Raw genomic sequence first — 19834 nt, forward strand, 5'->3', positions numbered from 1 at the left:
GACCCATCAAGGCTCCCAGAGCTTTGAGCCAACTCCCAACCAGCTCAAATGTCGCCTTATGGGTGCAGTGGGATGCTGTACTGAAAACTCAGATGTCAGCTGTGTTAAAAAGAAACAGGCTGGATGGAAATACAGCATTTTTTAAGTAGCTGCTTCTGGAGGGTGGGCCTATGGGTTTTGTTTGAAAACTTACTTTCCAGATTCATCTGCACCTTAAACCTTTTCTACAATGAAACTGCTACTTTTGTTAATCAAAAAAAGGTGCAGGAAATCACTAGAAATAATGTCCCTAGGTCTCTGCAACATCATCCGTGACTCAGCATCATTAGCACGGCATTTCCTGTCTGTGAAGCACCACACCAGGTCCAATGACTGACACCAAGCCAAATGGAGTGAGAGGTGTCCCCAAAATAATACAGAGAATAAAACACATATACGGACAAACAGGCAAAAAAGCAGCAACTGAAATTTCCCAAGTGTTCCTGAAGTTGCGACCAAGTCATGGAAGGTAGAGAACTAACGGCCAGACAGTGAGCCTGCAAGTCTGCTGACTTCATGAGCTAAGAATCTCAACAAGCCCTTTTACGGATGGGGGAAGCATGGATCAGAGAGGTAAAGCAACCTGCCCAAGGTCACACAGGTGGTGAACTACCCCTGCTGTCCTCGCTGCCCCATTTAATCAGTTAATCATTGCAATGCCCTGGGGGAGAGGAACTCTGTCCCATGTTCCTGGTCTGGTGAAGAAGCCACTTCTGCTCAAGGCCACTGCTAGGAGAAGCAGGGCAAGGACCGGACGCCAGGTCTGCATCTCTCTGAAGCCTCCCCAGCAGCACTCGGGTGCACCTGACACCTTGCCAAGACCATGCCTGCCCTGCTCCGGGGGCCTTCCACCACCCACACGCCCACCCCAGATGACCTTGGACTGCACGAACGTCCGGAAAATGGGCACCAGCTCCTCGTCTTCCAGGTGGTCCGCGGACTGGATGGCCACGTTGAGGATGTGGATCGGCTCTTCCCGGAGGCTCTGAGAGAGAAGTAAGTGCCGGGTGGGAGAAGGGCTGGGGGCCCAGTGCACCCACTCCCACAAGCTTGGCCACCAACCTTGCACTCGTCCTCGGTAAATATGGAGGTCCGGGCCTTGCTGAAGAGGGGGGTGTCCCTGGGCACATTGGCGAAGCAGGAGATCACGTCATCAAAGTTCCTGGGGGTGCCAGGAGGGGTGGGGTTAGGGGCAGCTACCCCACACAGGGGGTGGGTCAAAGCAGACAGGAAGGCCCAGAGTCCCCCCTGCCTTTACCAGCCATGACTTTGATTTCACCCAACTCTGTGCAGACCTTATTTGGCTCCTTGACTAAGCCAAAGCTACCACTGATGGGCCTTTCCCAAAATGGAAGAATAAACCTATGGGATCTGTGATCATGAATCACACTCTGGGCATCAGCGGGGTGGAATTCAACCTCTGCCTCCCCCTTTCACTGCCCAAGAGGGCCTAGAAACCACCTCTCACCTCTCTGAGTCAAACAAGGAAAAGGATAATCCCCATAGCTTACAAATCCATTGTGAAAACTTAACAGGATATTTCAAGCATGTGTATAATTTTATAGACTGTAAAAGACATAATAATAGCACTGAGAGCTAGCACTCACTGAGCACCTTATTTACACCTTAAGTACATTTTATATATAACATTTCATATATACTAACACTTAGTTCCCATGGCAACCCTATGAAGTAAAATGCTCTTGTGCCCATTTTACAGATGAGGAAACTGAGGTACAAAGAGGCTAAATAACTTACTCAGGGTCTCAGAGTTACAAAGCGGCAGAGCCAGGGTTTAAACTCAGGGTGGCAGATGCCAAAGCCCAGGCACACGCTACAGTGCTGTCAGCACTAACTTGCTGTGTGGTGTCTGGGCCTCCCCGACAGCCTCTGTGTCACGTGACGGGATGGGGTGAGGGGTGGGGGGTCAGAGAGGCCCGGCAGCCCCCTGCTTGGGGCAGCACACTGGGTACCTGGTGAAGTCCTCAAATCTCTGGAAGGCGACCATGGCCCCCATGCGCTGGCACAGCGGGGAGAAGCCGCTGTCCATGAAGAGCTCCGTGCTATGCCTCAGCAGGTCGGGGTTGGTGACGCTGATGGGCACGGCCATCCTGCAAGGCGACGAGAAGCCGGGGGTGGGGAGCCGCTTGCAGACCCAGCCCGACGCAGTGCCTGCCCCTGAAGTAGTGCCTGCCCCTGAAGCAGCGCCTGACCCCAAAGCTTTGGCAAGCTGGGCCAGAAGGAGAGCCCCCCACCAAAGAGGGGCTTAGAATGTGGGAGAGACTGAGGGTGGGATCAGGGCCTGAGGAGTCTCCTCTGATTCCTAAGCTCCCCAGGGAGAGTAAGAACTCAATGACAGGATGAATGAAGGAAGGAATGAATGAATGGCACATGCAAGCACGACCGGTTGCAGCTGGTGGGGCCAGGCAGGCTTGGTCTTAAAAGATACTCAGGACATTCTATGGGAAGATGGCGGCTTAGTAAGGCGCACGGATCTTAGTTTCTTCTCCAGGACAGCTACTAGGGGAGTAGAAACGATACAGAAAGCGCCCAAAGCCACAACAGAGATAAAAAAAAGACAGCGTACCCCATCCTGGAACGGCTGGCTGGCTGAGAGAAGCAGCTCGGGTGAGATCGCCGAGGCGCGTGGGCCTCACCAGGCGGGGCGGCAAGCGGCCGGAGTTACTCCCTTCCCCCTTCCCGGGCCGGCTGGGAGAATTGGAGAGGCGGTCCCCTGAAACCAAGGCGGCTGGCGCCCACACCACGCGCAGCCCCCCGGACCAACTGAGAGAATTGGATCGGAAACCCCCAGGCCGCGGAGAACGGTGACGGGTGGGGGAGGCCCCTTCCAAACCCGTGACTCCCGGGGAACGTGCACTCTCTCGGGCGGGCCGCTGCCGCTGGTGCCCTCCCGCCATGCTTGTTGCCCAGGGCCGACTAGGAAATTCGGACGGGCTCTTTCCCGGGCTGCGGCGACCAGCAACCCTCCCTGCGTTCGGACCCCGGGCCGGCTCAAGCTGCTTTGGCTAGCGAATCCCCCCGACGGCGAGAGTTTTCCAAAGTTTAAGGTCCCACAGCACCTTTTACTGGTGGGACCCGCAGACAAACGTGTGCCACGAGCGCCACCTACTGGGCAGGATAAGAAAAACAGAACCCAGAGATTTCACAGAAAAATCTTCCAAACTTTTGGATCCAATACCCAGGGAAACCTGTCTAAATGCGCAGACGCCAACAGAAGATAACGGATCATGCTCAAATAATTGAAAATATGGCCCAGTCAAAGGAACAAACCAATAGTTCAAATGAGATACAGGAGCTGAGACAACTAATGCTAAATATACGAACAGAAATGGAAAACCTCTTCAAAAACGAAATCGATAAATTGAGGGAGGACATGAAGAAGACATGGGCTGAACATAAAGAAGAAATAGAAAAACTGAAAAAACAAATCGCAGAACTTATGGAAGTGAAGGACAAAGTAGAAAAGATAGAAAAAACAATGGATACCTACAATGATAGATTCAAAGAGACAGAAGATAGAATTAGTGATTTGGAGGATGGAACATCTGAATTCCAAAAAGAAACAGAAACTATTGGGAAAAGAATGGAAAAATTTGAACAGGGTATCAGGGAACTCAAGGACAATATGAACCGCACAAATATACGTGTTGTGGGTGTCCCAGAAGGAGAAGAGAAGGGAAAAGGAGGAGAAAAACTGATGGAAGAAATTTTCACTGAAAATTTCCCAACTCTTATGAAAGACCTAAAATTACAGATCCAAGAAGTGCAGCGCACCCCAAAGAGATTAGACCCAAATAGGCGTTCTCCAAGACACTTACTAGTTAGAATGTCAGAGGTGAAAGAGAAAGAGAGGATCCTGAAAGCAGCAAGAGAAAAACAATCCATCACATACAAGGGAAACCCAATAAGACTATGTGTAGATTTCTCAGCAGAAACCATGGAGGCTAGAAGACAGTGGGATGATATATTTAAATTACTAAAAGAGAAAAACTGCCAACCAAGACTCCTATATCCAGCAAAATTGTCCTTCAAAAATGAGGGAGAAATTAAAACATTCTCAGACAAAAAGTCACTGAGAGAATTTGTGACCAAGAGACCAGCTCTGCAAGAAATACTAAAGGGAGCACTAGAGTCAGATACAAAAAGACAGAAGAGAGAGGTATGGAGAAGAGTGTAGAAAGAAGGAAAGTCAGATATGATATATATAATACAAAAGGCAAAATGGCAGAGGAAAATATTATCCAAACAGTAATAACACTAAATGTTAATGGACTGAATTCCCCAATCAAAAGACATAGATTGGCAGAATGGATTAAAAAACAGGATCCTTCTATATGCTGTCTACAGGAAACACATCTTAGACCCAAAGATAAACATAGGTTGAAAGTGAAAGGTGGGAAAAGATATTTCATGCAAATAACAACCAGAAAATAGCAGGAGTGGCTATACTAATAACCAACAAGTTAGACTTCAAATGTAAAACAGTTAAAAGAGACAAAGAAGGACACTATATACTAATAAAAGGAACAATTAAACAAGAAGACATAACAATCATAAATATTTATGCACCGAACCAGAATGCCCCAAAATACGTGAGGAATACACTGCAAACACTGAAAAGGGAAATAGACACACCTACCATAATAGTTGGAGACTTCAATTCCCCACTCTCATCAATGGACAGAACATCTAGACAGAGGATCAATAAAGAAATAGAGAATCTGAATATTACTATAAAGGAGCTAGACTTAACAGACATTTATAGGACATTACATCCCACAACAGCAGGATACACCTTTTTCTCAAGTGCTCATGGATCATTCTCAAAGATAGACCATATGCTGGGTCACAAAGCAAGTCTTAAAAAATTTAAAAAGATTGAAATCATACACAACACTTTCTCGGATCATAAAGGAATGAAGTTGGAAATCAATAATAGGTGGAATGCCAGAAAATTCACAAATACCTGGAGGCTCAACAACACACTCTTAAACAACGAGTGGGTCAAAGAAGAAATTGCAAGAGAAATTAATAAATACCTCGAGGCAAATGAAAATGAAAACACAACATATCAAAACTTATGGGATGCAGCAAAGGCAGTGCTAAGAGGGAAATTTATTGCCCTAAATGCCTATATCAGAAAAGAAGAAAAGGCAAAAATGCAGGAATTAACTGTTCAATTGGAAGAACTGGAGAAAGAACAGCAAACTAATCCCAAAGCAAGCAAAAGGAAAGAAATAACAAAGATCAGAGCAGAAATAAATGAAATTGAAAATATGAAAACAGTAGAGAAAATCAATAAGACCAGAAGTTGGTTCTATGAGAAAATCAATAAGATTGATGGGTCCCTATCAAGATTGACAAAAAGAAGAAGAGAGAGGATGCAAATAAATAAGATCAGAAATGGAAGAGGAGACATAACTACTGACCTCACAGAAATAAAGGAGGTAATAACAGGATACTATGAACAACTTTACGCTAATAAATACAACAATTTAGAGGAAATGGACGGGTTCCTGGAAAGACATGAACAACTTTGACTCAAGAAGACATAGATGACCTCAACAAACCAATCACAAGTAAAGAAATTGAATTGGTCATTCAAAAGCTTCCTAAAAAGAAAAGTCCAGGACCAGATGGCTTCACATGTGAATTCTACCAAACGTTCCAGAAAGAATTAGTACCAATTCTCCTCAAACTCTTCAAAAAAATCGAAGTGGAGGGAAAACTACCTAATTCATTCTATGAAGCCAACATCACCCTCATACCAAAACCAGGCAAAGATATTACAAAAAAAGAAAACTACAGACCAATCTCTCTAATGAATACAGATGCAAAAATCCTCAATAAAATTCTAGCAAATCGTATCCAACAACACATTAAAAGAATTATACATCATGACCAAGTAGGATTCATCCCAGGTATGCAAGGATGGTTCAACATAAGAAAATCAATTAATGTAATACACCATATCAACAAATCAAAGCAGAAAAATCACATGATCATCTCAATTGATGCAGAGAAGGCATTTGACAAGATTCAACATCCTTTCCTGTTGAAAACACTTCAAAAGATAGGAATACAAGGGAATTTCCTTAAAATGATAGGGGGAATATATGAAAAACCCACAGCTAATATCATCCTCAATGGGGAAAAATTGAAAACTTTCCCCCTAAGATCAGGAACAAGACAAGGATGTCCATTATCACCACTGTTATTCAATATCATGTTGGAGGTTCTAGCCAGAGCAATTAGACAAGAAAAAGAAATACAAGGCATCAAAATTGGAAAGGAAGAGGTAAAACTATCACTGTTTGCAGATGATATGATACTATACGTCGAAAACCCTGAAAAATCCACAACAAAACTACTAGAGCTGATAAATGAGTACAGCAAAGTAGCAGGCTACAAGATCAACATTCAAAAATCTGTAGTGTTTCTATACACTAGCAATGAACAAGCTGAGGGGGAAATCAAGAAACGAATTCCCTTTACAATTGCAACTAAAAGAATAAAATACTTAGGAATAAATTTAACTAAAGAGACAAAAGACCTATACAAAGAAAACTACAAAAAACTGTTAAAAGAAATCACAGAAGACCTAAATGGATGGAAGGGCATACCGTGTTCATGGATTGGAAGACTAAATATAGTTAAGATGTCAATCCTACCTAAATTGATTTACAGATTCAATGCAATACCAATCAAAATCCCAACAACTTATTTTTCAGAAATAGAAAAACCAATAAGCAAATTTATCTGGAAGGGCAGGATGCCCCGAATTGCTAAAAGTATCTTGAGGAAAAAAAACGAAGCTGGAGGTCTCAGGCTGCCAGACTTTAAGGCATATTATGAAGCCACAGTGGTCAAAACAGCATGGTATTGGCATAAAGATAGATATATCAACCAACGGAATCGAATAGAGTGCTCAGATATAGACCCTCTCATCTATGGACATTTGATCTTTGATAAGGCAGTCAAGCCAACTCACCTGGGACAGAACAATCTCTTCAATAAATGGTGCCTAGAGAACTGGATATCCATATGCAAAAGAATGAAAGAGGACCCGTATCTCACACCCTATACAAAAGTTAACTCAAAATGGATCAAAGATCTAAACATTAGGTCTAAGACCATAAAACAGTTAGAGGAAAATGTTGGGAGATATCTTATGGATCTTACAACTGGAGGCGGTTTTATGGACCTTAAACCTAAAGCAAGAGCACTGAAGAAGGAAATAAATAAATGGGAACTCCTCAAAATTAAACACTTTTGTGCATCAAAGAACTTCATCAACAAAGTAGAAAGACAGCCTTCACAATGGGAGACAATATTTGGAAATGATATATCAGATAAAGGTCTAGTATCCAGAATTTATAAAGAGATTGTTCATCTCAACAACAAAAAGACAGCCAACCCAATTACAAAATGGGAAAAAGACTTGAACAGACACCTATCAGAAGAGGAAATACAAATGGCCAAAAGGCACATGAAGAGATGCTCAATGTCCCTGGCCATTAGAGAAATGCAAATCAAAACCACAATGAGATATCATCTCACACCCACCAGAATGGCCATTATCAACAAAACAGAAAATGACAAGTGCTGGAGAGGATGCGGAGAAAGAGGCACACTTATCCACTGTTGGTGGGAATGTCAAAGGGTGCAACCACTGTGGAAGGCAGTTTGGCGGTTCCTCAAAAAGCTGAATATAGAATTGCCATACGACCCAGCAATACCATTGCTGGGAATATACTCAAAGGACTTAAGGGCAAAGACACAAATGGACATTTGCACACCAATGTTTATAGCAGCGTTATTTACAATTGCAAAGAGATGGAAACAGCCGAAATCTCCATCAACAGAAGAGTGGCTAAACAAACTGTGGTATATACATACGATGGAATACTATGCAGCTTTAAGACAGGATAAACTAATGAAGCATGTAATAACATGGATGGACCTAGAGAACATTATGCTGAGTGAGTCTAGCCAAAAACTAAAGGACAAATACTGTATGGTCCCACTGATGTGAACAGACATTCGAGAATAAATCTGGAATATGTCATTGATAACAGAGTCCAGCAGGAGGTAGAAACAGGGTAAGATAATGGCCAATTGGAGTTGAAGGGATACAGATGGTGTAACAGGACTAGATACAAAAACTCAAAAATGGACAGCACAATAATACCTAATTGTAAAGTAATCATGTTAAAACACTGAATGAAGCTGCATCTGAGCTATAGGTTTTTGTTTTGTTTTGTTTTGATTTTACTATTATTACTTTTATTTTTTTCTCTATATTAACATTCTATATCTTTTTCGGTTATGTTGCTAGTTCTTCTAAACCAATGCAAATGTACTAAGAAATGATGATCATGCATCTATGTGATGATGTTAAGAATTAATGATTGCATATGTAGAATGGTATGATCTCTAAATGTTGGGTTAATTTCTTTTTTTCCGTTAATTAAAAAAAAAAAAAAAGAGAAGGGATAATTGGAGCTGAAGGGATACAGACTGTACAACGGGACTGGATATAAAAACTCAGAAATGGACAGCACAATACTACCCAATTGTAATGCAATTATGTTAAAACACTGAATGAAGCTGCATGTGAGGTATAGGTTTTTTGTTTTTGTTTTTTTTGGTTTTTTTTCTTTCTATTATTGTTTTAATTCTTACTCTGTTGTCTTTTTTATTTCTTTTTCTAAATCGATGCAAATGTACTAAGAAATGATGAACATGCAACTATGTGATGTTATTAAGAATTACTGATTGTACATGTAGATTGGAATGATTTCTAATTGTTTTGTTAATTCTTTTTTTAATTAATAAAAAAAAAAAAAAAGATACTCAGGCCTCTGCTCCCACTTGTCCATCAAACCTGCTCTCAGAACAGGGGGAGAAAGCAATAGGGGCCCAACGGCCAGCAGCCTGTTCCAGTTAGGAGGTCACTGGCTCCCAGAACAGGTGCTCGCCAAGAGCCAATCCAAATGGGTCACCTGATGTTAGCATCGGGGCTCCACAATCAGGTGAAAGGGGAATCGTTTACCAGATGGGGTGCAAAAGGTAAAACCTAGGATACCTGAGACTGCCGAACTCAGGCCTGTGAGTAAAGCAGGAGTCTGGGAACTTGATTTTGGGGTGGTTTCCTACAATCCCCTGGTAAGAGTGGGTCGCTGGGCCTGAACTGTTAGTCCAGTGTGCTTTATGCTGAACACCTGCTTTCCTTCGGGGAGTCTCAGATTTTGGTCTAGGCTAGGCAGAGGGTGCCCACGTGAGCAGGGCCCCCATGAAGTCCCCAGACTCGAACAGGCTGGTGGACAACATTTCGTACACGCTGTCACCAGTAGCTGCTGAGGGGATAAATGCACCATGCGCGACTCCACTGGGAGAGGATTCTGGGAAGCTTCTGCCTGGTTCCCTCTGGACCTCACTCCACACATTTTTCCCCTGTGCTGATTCTGCTTTGTACCCTTTCGCTGTAACAAATCAGAGCTGTGGGTATGACGCTATGCTGAATCCCATGAGTTCTCCTAGAGGATCATGGAACCCACGGTGGTCTTGGGGACGCTGACACAGGTGGGGCGGGGCAAACTCTGAAAACCATGGCCTAGGCCCCCTGCTCCCAGAAAACCAAATCCAGAGGTTAAAAATGGGGGAGGGGGAGCTGAATTCAGACCACAGATGGTTTAGCTCCGTCCATGCAGCATTTTAAAATATAGGTGTACATTAATTTTCTGCCTGTATTGAAAAATCGAAGGATTTCAAAATTTTTTTAACTTCAGATTTCCCGCTTCTCTTGATAAATCATGGAAAGGTCTGGCCTCAGGAGGCTGCTTTCCCACAGAACAACAAGGGGCCAAGGCTGAAAATGGCAGCCCCTTGGGCACGCTCCACTCCCCACCCATGAGCTCATAGCACCCTTGGACACTGGAGGAACTTGTGACCCTGCTGATGTCCACTCTGCAGCCCAGCACACAACCCCGCTGACCTCTCCTCCAACCTCCCTTTGCTGCCCACGACCCCATGCACACTGAGGCTGGATCCACAGACACAGGCCCTGAAGTCCAGGGCGTCTCGGAGGTGACGCCCTGCTGCTCCCTGCCCCTCCAGGAGGCCTCCAGGAGGTGTGTGGGGGGGCAGCTGTGGGCGACAGGTCCTTTCTGGGGCCATAGACCCCTAATGACTTCCAACACTTCCAGCTGAAAGCAGAAGCAGGGACTCTGGTTGGAGAGAGAATCCCCGCAGTGTCCTCAAGTCCTCTCTGCATAAGAATAGCACTCCATGCCTACTGAAGATCACTGCCAGTAACCCAGACACACATGGAGGTTCTTTCTAAGAAATAATGCCGGGCACCCCCTCCACGCGATCTGCCCTTCCATTCCTACCTGGGTGAACAACTGAGACACTGAAATCAAGAGGGAAAAGAATCCCTCCCTGGGGGGGGCTGATAAGTTCAAAACTGCTGGCATCACATCTCCCCCAATATCCAAAATCGTGCCAGACTGCAACTCAACTGGGTAAAATGTCATGATCCTTTTTTTTTCTGAAGTAAGAGTAAAAATAAGTGATAAATAGGAAAGGAGGTGGCTTAAGGGAGGAGGCACGTCCTTTTTACACCCATTAAAAAGTTAAGCAATGCCTTCCAAAGGACAGAGAAACACATCTTTTAAAATCCCAAGAGACCAGAAAAATCTCTGCTTCAAGAAAGCCTGAAAGGTGTTGCCCGAATGGATACAAGAGCCGATCAACTGAACCCCCAGATCACAACGAGACCGTCCCAGCCACAAGCAAGGCCTTCGGGAATCCCTGCCAAGAACCAGAAACAGGTGGACAAGGAAGAATAACCGAGAACCCTCCAAATCCGAGGGACACAACTGCTCAGCAAAAGGTGTGGCACTCTACCTGACCAGACAGGGACTTCGGGCTCTGGAATAAGACAGGTGAAAAACAGATGGTGAGTGAGCAGCAGAGACACCCCCCCATTGACAACACGGAGGGGCACCCCTAAAGTACCACTCCTGGAAACCAGAGAGAACTTGACCTGGGCTCAAACTCCCAATTCCGTGTCAATGGGCAGCGTGACCTAGGGCAAGGAGAAAGGGCATGCGGATGCGTTTTTGGCAAACAGCTGGTGAGGGCTGAATGAGACAGAGCCTGGAGGCTTAGCAGAGAGCTGAGGCCAGCGGGAGTTGTGATAACCACAGCGCTCACTAACAGCCCTCCAGCACGCTCCCAACACCAGGCTCTGTCCTGCATGTGTGTCTGATCTCATTTAGTCCTCACAGTGGGCTACGGCAGGGCTGGCCAGGGGAAGCTCTGCCGTATGGTAGTCATGAGCCCCCCGGGCCTGCTGAGCACTTATTAGGGTGGCTGGCAGCACCCGGAAAATGAATTTTCAATTTAATCTAATGTTCATTTGTTTTAGCGCAGCAGCCGCACGTGGGGAGTGGCTATCACACCGGCAGTGCAGGTTTATGAGGCAGCACTGGATTACCTCCCTTGGAGGGCTGAGATTTGGGAAGATCACGCAGCGGGGGGCAGGATGTCTAGATGCCTTCCTTCCCAGCATCGTGCCCAGACATGATTCAGGGGTCTCTCCACTGTCAAGACTGGGGTTGGGGGTGGGGAGGGGGGAAACACAAGCCACGCCCAGGTGCAGTAGCTCCCTACCTGTTCGGGTGGGAGGAGGGCAGCATGAACTGGAATTCCACCACACAAGTGCCGTCGGGGAGCTGGCGGTGCTGCAGGCTATTCAGCTCATAGGCGATGTAGCCCCTTCGCACGTACACCTGTGGCAAAGCACAGCAGACACTGTCTCGGTGGCTGGAGGACGGTCCTCGAAGCCTGAGAAAATGAAGGGCTGAAAGGACACCAGTCGTGATCTCGAAATGGTCATTCTGAGCAACTTCACTCACATCTCAGAAGGCCACTTAATCACGCAATAGCTGCTTCCCCAGCTCCCCAGCTGGGGTTGAAAAGCTTGTTGCAAAGGGCCTATGAATAAACAGCTTCGGCTCTGCTGGCCATACAGTCTCTGCTGCAACTGTACAACTCTGCTGCTGGGGAAGCCGCTGCCGACAACACATAATCGAATGGACGTGACTCTGTTCCAATAAAACTTTATTTACAAAAGCAGGCAGTGGGCCAGATTTGGCCTATGGGCTGTCACTGGTGGACCCTTGCTCTGGAACAGTGCTGCCCTATAGAAATATAACCCGAGCTGCATCTTAAATGAAAATTTAAAATTTTCTAGTAGCCATGAACAGGGAAAAATAATTGCACATTTTATTTCTCCCCAAATGCTATCATTTCAACATGTAATCCATGCAAGTAAACTACTGTGATATTTTACATTCTTTTTTTTTTCCCCCATACTAAGTCCCTGGAAGCCAATGTGTGATTTATATTCCATTCACAAGGGGCCACATTTCAAGCTCGGCAGGCACATGTGGCTTGTGGCTGCTATAGTGGACAGTACAGGTCTGGATTTAAGCATTGGAAGTTTATCAAAGGAATAGGGAGCACGGAGACTGTGGAGGAAAAGTGCTAACACAGCAGGCCTTGCTGTCATCCTCTGAAAAGCCTGCGTGAAAGGTTGGCCATTGGCTAGCATCTAGGAACTTAGATTTGGGGGGGGTGAAGGGGGGTTCCCCCCCTTACGTTAACAAGAAATGGCTCACTTGCCTAACATGTTTATGTCAACAACAGTCTCCTTGAAGGAGTGTGGGATGTGGGCATGTGCTGGGCAGTGGATGCTGAGGTGACAGCCCCAGTAAAAGCCCTGGGCACTGGGTCTCTAACAGTGGGGAAGATGACATTTCATACGTGTTGTCACACCCACGGCTAGGGGCATTGAGCACATTCTGTGTGAACCCACAGGAGAGGACTCTGGGAAGCTAGGGCCTGATTTCCTCTGGACTCCACCTCACACACCTTTTCCTCTGTGATTTTGCTTTTCGTCCCTTTGCCGAAATAAATCAACATCATGAGAACAACTATATGCTGAGTCCTGTGAGTTCTTCTAGGAAATCACTGGACCTGGGGGTAGTCTTGGGAGCTCCCTAACAGGGGGACATTTTGAACAGGGACTCTACACCTTTCAATGGGCTGAGTCAAAATCATATGTTCCCAATGATCATCTTGAGTCCTGAAGAAAAGGATGGGTCATGGTCAGTAAACTTGTTGAAGAACGCAAGAGGATGTATAAACCATTCTAGGAAAATAGGGTGAAATATGCTCTTTGAAAAGAAACCATTGACAAGCTGTCCTGGGTGTCACTGTTGGAGACAAAGAATGGGACCCCATCATGCTTCTTCCAGAGCTGAAAGCAGGGACAGGGAAAACACTGCAGGACTAGGAGACCCGGCTTAGCGTGCTCACAAGCCAAAAATGGCCTCGTGAAGACTCAGTTAACCTTTTGGCTTTAAGACAGATGACCCACAGCGTCTAAAAGATGGCAGATGATGGAATGGGGGCCGCCGTGACCAAGACTCTGAGATCTGCAGATGCTGAAACAATGGAAACCCACCACCAGCTAGAGTGATCCAGCGGAAAGAGAAGCATGTTCGACACATAAGATGTCAACGCATATTTCCTAGAAACGATTCTTGAAAGAGCCGATCAGACATTTAGAGTCCCTAGATCCAACAAAGATGTGGCCCACCACCGATACCTCTAAAGCACAGCTCGGCCCCTATATTCAGGAAGGAAGGCTGGAGCGGGAGCAAGGCGACCCAGCCCTGTCTGGGCTTTTGCTGCTGACCCTGCCCTCCTCCATCCCCATCACACAAGGTGATCAGCCTGAGCGGTTGCCCAGGCGCCTTCCAGCTCTCATAGTCCCAAATGTCTTTCAAAGGAATTTAAAGCAGTCAAGACTGGAAGTTTGCAAAGGGGCCTCGGGCTTGGCTCTTGGGGTTCAGTATTTAAGTTTGCCCTGCCTGGGTCTAGCCAGAATGATAGTGAGAGTACAGTGGTTCCGAGCAGGGGCTCTGGAGTAAGACAGACCTACTCTGATGCTGATTCAGCCACCTTATAGCTGTGCAACCTTAAGCAAGTCACTTTACCTCTCTGAGCCTCAGTTTACTCCTCTGCAAAATGGGGCTGGTAGCAGTACCTAGCTCAGGGAGAGAAGTATAAGATCATGCTGGCAAGGTGGTTAGCCCAGGGTCAGGCAGTGGTGAGCGGGCAGGGCACACTCAGTGTGGTTGCAGTTCCATGGGCCCTTATACTCACCTCCAAGGATGCCATGCCGACAACTTTGTTAGCGTGATAGAAGAAGGCAGGCAGGACGTCAAATATGGTCGTTTCTGAAAGTATTAATTTCTACAGGAAATGGAGAGAGTGAAAAAGGGGGAAATGTCAACACGCTTTAAGCAACAGTTGGCTGAGCGGGAGGGAGACGAGCAAAGAAGAGAAGCCAGCGGTGGTGTTATAACTAAACGCTGCAACGCCGGAGCACACGAGCTTCCTTTCCTTGCCCAGTTGTGTGTCAGATCAGAGAGTGGAGGAAACCCTCCAGGTGGCTGCACTCGGGGCTCCCTGGGTGCTTGTTGATGAGCACCAGTGTCGGGGTGCCTGGGAAGATGTGCCTGGTGACCCCAGCCGGGTCACTTCCATGTAAGTCCCATCACACCTGAGGTTTAAAACCCACACTGCAAGTCCCCTAGGGGGAATGGTGAGAAAGGGGGAAAATTCAACTTCCCCAAGTGGAGAATTCTTGATATTCTCACAAGCAGTGGGGACAACCAAAGCAATAGGCCAAGCCTCCAATCTTGGGGTGTGTACATACGAAACTTATCCCTGCAAAGGATAGGCTAAGCCTACTTAAAATTAGGCCTAAGAGTCACCCCCAGAGAACCTCTTCTGTTGCTCAGATGTGGCCTCTCTCTCTCGGCCAACACAACAAGCAAATTCACTGCCGTCCCCCTCTCTACATAGGACCTGACTCCCAGGGGTGTGGACCTTCCTGGCAACGTGAGACAGAAATCCTAGAATGAGCTGAGACTCAGCATCAAGGGATTGAGAAAACCTTCTCAACAGAAAGGGGGAAGAGTGAAAGAGACAAAATTAAGTGTTAATGGCTGAGAGATTCCAAACAGATCGAACCTGGAGGTTATTCTTACGCATTAAATAGATATCATTTGTTTAGTTAAGGTGTAATGAATGGAGAGGCTGGAGGGAACTGCCTGAAAATGTGGAGCTGTGCTCTGGTGGCCATGTTTCTTGAAGATAATTGTATGCTGATATGGCTGTGGCAGTGTGACTGTGTGGTTGTGAGAGCCTTGTGTCTGATGCTCCTTTTGTCTACCTTATCAACGAACAAGTAAAACACATGGATTAAAAATAAATAAATAATAGGGGGAGCAAATGTTAAAATAAATTTAGTAGATTAAAATGCTGGTGATTGGTAAAGGGGAGGGGTAAGGCGTTTGGTATGTCTGAATTTTTTTCTCTTTTGTTGCTTTTTCTGAATTGATGCAGATGTACTAAGAAATGATCACGATGATGAATATACAACTATATGATGATAGTGTGAGCTATTGATTATATAACAAGAACAGAATGATCATATGATAAAAATGTTTGCATTTGTATGTGGTTATGTATCATAAATAAAAAATAAATTAATTAAAACAAACAAACACTGCAGGTGAGCCCTCATGGATATCTTCAAGGCTGCTCCCCAGGCCACCTCTCCCACAAGCCTTCCAGTGCCCACTCTCAGCTGCCCCAGCCCCTGGGACCGCACTGCCCACTCTGCCACTGGGCCCCATGCTGGCTGCCAGCACCCTGAGGGTGTGGGGAGGCCAACTTCCCCCAGGTCCCCACCTGGGGCACGGTGTGTGCTTGTGAAAGGTGGGAGGAAGGAGATGCCTCACCTTGAGGTTTTCTGGGCAGAACTGGTGGCCATACATGTCGATAGCAGACAGGAAAATAGACTCCACCTGGTTGTGTCTCAGCTCATAAGATGGGAGGTGGGAGGCAATCAGGACCTGCAGAGTAGGCAGAGGAGCTGGGTGAGTCAGTCTCATGAAGAAAGCACCATCGGCCAGGCCGCCAGGTCAGACATTGTGGGGAGGGGGGGCAGCAGTCACAGGGGTAGGATGTAAGAACAGTGGGGGAGACTGCACAAGAGGGGATCCACATGAGGGTAGCCATGCAAGGGGAGGCGACTCACCCAGCAATGGGGACCTCATGCATGGTTGGGGGGCTGCACACGGGGGGCATATCACACAGAGGGGTCACACATGAGGTGGGAGCACGTCCACATCCCTACCTGTCTGGCTCTGAGCGTCACTTTGCAATGCTCGCTTTTGCTCAGCTGGGTGAGCTCATTCAGGATGGAGGTCAGCTCATCTGACAGCGCAGGGTCTGGTCCACAAAGCTCATCCTTTGGGGGACAAAAACAGAATCCTGCGTGGCTCTCTCTGCTGGAGAGAAATCAACCTGCAATCACCTCTGTCGGGGAGTGAGGCTTCCCCAGCAAACCAGACAGCTGCTCAGCCCTCAAAACACATCCAGCTCTGCCTGATATACAAGCATCCTTACCCTGTTCCACAGTATCCCCCCATCCAACCACCCCCCCATTTATCCATCCCCAAAACATGCTCTAAACATCTAAGAGGAAAAAAAATAAAGCCAAATCTCTGAGTATATGACTACATGCCAGGCAAGCAGCTCCACCCTTGACATACATTTCCTCAAATTCTCCCAACCCTCTAAGGAGTCACCATTATGCGTCCCATTTTGCAGATGAGGGAACCAAGGCTCAGTGAGCCACTATGACTGATGCCAAGGTCACCAAGCATGTGTAACGCAGAGCCGGGATTCCAACCCGACCCTCTGCTATCCCCGAGGGCCTCGCTCTCTTTTCCCCATCACTGCTGCCTGCCTTTAGGAGCTTGCCAAAGGAGTCAGACACAAACAAAGGGGAAGGGGTATGTGGGGTGCCGTGGTGGGGGGGTAGTGAACCGCACTCCAGGAACCCCAGGGGACAGCCTCTGGGGGCTGGCAGTCAGGGAAGCCTTCTTGGGATGCGGAGTTGGGTTTTATAGGGGAAGCAGGAAGGATGCTGGTGCCTTGTGTTCATCCCTCTTCTCCGCTTCTGAACACGGGGTCTTTCTGCTGTAAATCAGGGCTGTGGTGACCCGTCTTTGATATCCTCTTGTGCCCTGAATGCAAGAGGGGTTCAGGAAAAGCTCAGAGCAAGTGCTCCCTAAATATCCGCTGAAAGCCAAAGAATGGGTGCTAGAGCAGGAGAGGCCTGAGAAGTGTGCTCCCAGCCCCTGCACCGGCCTACCACCGATTGATGCAGAAAAGGCATCTGACAAAATTCAACATCCTTTCCTGTTGAAAACACTTCAAAGGACAGGAATAGAGGGGAACTTCCTCAACATGATAAAGGAATATATCAAAAACCCATAGCTAACATCATCCTCAATGGGGAAAAACTGACAACTTGCCCCCTAAGATCAGGAACAAGACAAGGATGTCCACTATCACCACTGTTATTCAACATTGTGTTGGAAGTTCTAGCCAGAGCAATTAGACAAGAAAATAAATACAAGGCTTCAAAATTGGAAAGGAAGAAGTAAAACTCTCACTGTTTGTAGATGATATGATACTGCATGTCAAAACCCCCGAAAAATCCACAGCAAAACTACTAGAGCTAATAAATGAGTACAGCAAAGTGGCAGGTTACAAGATCAACACTCAAAAATCTGTATTGTTTCTATACACTAGTAATGAGCAATCTGAGGGGGAAATCATGAAAAAAATTCCATTTACAATTGCAACCAAAAGAATAAAATATTTAGGAATAAATTTAACTAAAGAGACAGAAGACCTATACAGAGAAAACTATAAAAAAAACTGCTAAAAGAAATCACAGAAGACCTAAATAATGGAAGGGCATACTGTTTTCACAGATTGGAAGACTAAATATAGTTAAGATGTCAATTCTATCTAAATTCATTTACAGATTCAATGCAATACCAATTAAAATCCCAAAAACTTACTTTTCAGAAATAGAAAAACCAATAACCAAATTTATCTGGAAAGGCAGGTTACCCCAAATAGCTAAAAGTATCCTGAGAAAAAAAAATGAAGTCGGAGGTCTCATGCTACCTGACTTTAAGGTGTATTATGAAGCTACAGTGGTCAAAACAGCATGGTACTGGCATAAAGATAGATATATCGACCAATGGAATCGAATAGAGTGCTCAGATATAGACCCTCTCATCTATGGACATTTGATCTTTGATAAGGCAGTCAAGCCAACTCACCTGGGACAGAACAGTCTCTTCAATAAATGGTGCCTAGAGAACTGGGTATCCATATGCAAAAGAATGAAAGAGGACCCGTATCTCACACCCTATAAAAAAGTTAACTCAAAATGGATCAAAGACCTAAACATTACATCTAAGAGCATAAAACTGTTTGAAGAAAATGTAGGGAGATATATTATAAATCTTATACTTGGAGGCGGTTTTCTGGACCTTACACCCAAAGCAAGAGCATTGAAGAAATAAATAAATAAATGGGAACTCCTCAAAATTAAACACTTTCGCGCATCAAAGAACTTCATCAAGAAAGTAAAAAGATACAGACTGTGCAACAGGACTGGATACAAAAACTCATAAATGGACAGCACAATACTACCTAACTGTAATATAATTATGCTAAAACACTGAATGAAGCTGCATGTGAGAATGATAGAGGGAGGAGGGCTGGGGATATAAATGAAATCAGAAAGATAGATGGTAAAGATCGAGATGGTATAATCTAGGAATGCCTAGAGTGTATAATAATAGTGAAATGTACAATGTACAAATTTTAAAAATGTTTTTGCATGAGGAAGAACAAAGGAATGTCATTATTGTAGGGTGCTGAAAATAGATAATTAACACTTTAAAATGTCACCTTATGTGTGAGACTAAAGCAAAAAAATTTTATTTGTTACAAAATTTATATTTTGACTAGAGCATTTCCTAATATAACTCATGTAGATAGTTTGATTGTCATAAGTACTCGGAATCTCAGGTGGGACATGAGATTTTGTTGGTCTGTCCAGAGTGATGCCCCGATGAATCCCAGAGTGATTTGATCAGTGACTGGAAAAGTATTTGCAAGACCCCTTCAGGGAATGGTGAGAGCAGGGAGAAATTCAACTTCCCCAAGTTGAATTCTTGATATTCTCACAAGCAGTGTGGACAACCAAAGCTATAGGCAGAGCCCCCAGTCTTGGGGTTTGTTCATGTGAAACTTAACCCCACAAAAGATAGGTCAAGTCTACTTAAAATTTAGGCCTAAGAGTCACTCCCAAGAGAGCCCCTTTTGTTGCTCAGATGTGGCCTCTCTCTACAGCCAACACAACAAGCAAACTCACCACCCTCCCCTGTCTACGTGGGACATGACACCCAGGGGTGCGGACCTTCCTGGCAACGTGGGACAGAGATCCTGGAATGAACTGAGACTCAGCATCAACGGATTGAGAAAAACCCTAGAATGAGCTGAGACTTAGCATCAAGGGATTGAGAAAACCTTCTCGACCAAAAGGGGGAAGAGTGAAATGAGACAAAGTGTCAATGCTGAGAGATTCCAAACAAAGTCGAGAGGTTATTCTGGAGGTTATTCTTACGCATTAAGTAGATATCACCTTGTTATCCAAGATGTAATGGAGAGGCTGGAGGGAACTGCCTGAAAATGTAGAGCTGTGTTCCAGTAGCCATGTTTCTTGAGGATGATTGAATAATGATACAGCTTT

The 19834-nt window shown here is 45.6% G+C and overlaps 1 protein-coding gene across 15 annotated transcripts in view; it reads right to left on the reverse strand.

Annotated features, from left to right (window-relative positions):
• ACACB (acetyl-CoA carboxylase beta) overlaps nucleotides 1–19834 on the reverse strand; it is a 171332-nt gene that overhangs the window by 29959 nt on the left and 121539 nt on the right. For all 15 annotated transcript variants that reach the window (XM_077160094.1, XM_077160093.1, XM_077160095.1 and 12 more), the window contains 7 exons: nucleotides 16346–16459; nucleotides 15948–16061; nucleotides 14302–14391; nucleotides 11740–11858; nucleotides 2013–2150; nucleotides 1102–1201; nucleotides 917–1024 (listed from right to left, as the gene is read on the reverse strand). In XM_077160094.1, the coding sequence (XP_077016209.1) occupies nucleotides 917–1024; nucleotides 1102–1201; nucleotides 2013–2150; nucleotides 11740–11858; nucleotides 14302–14391; nucleotides 15948–16061; nucleotides 16346–16459 (783 nt within the window). The remainder of the gene's footprint in view (nucleotides 1–916; nucleotides 1025–1101; nucleotides 1202–2012; nucleotides 2151–11739; nucleotides 11859–14301; nucleotides 14392–15947; nucleotides 16062–16345; nucleotides 16460–19834) is intronic.

The sequence above is a fragment of the Tamandua tetradactyla genome, chromosome 5 (assembly GCF_023851605.1).
Source record: "Tamandua tetradactyla isolate mTamTet1 chromosome 5, mTamTet1.pri, whole genome shotgun sequence".
Classification (NCBI taxonomy): domain Eukaryota; kingdom Metazoa; phylum Chordata; class Mammalia; order Pilosa; family Myrmecophagidae; genus Tamandua; species Tamandua tetradactyla.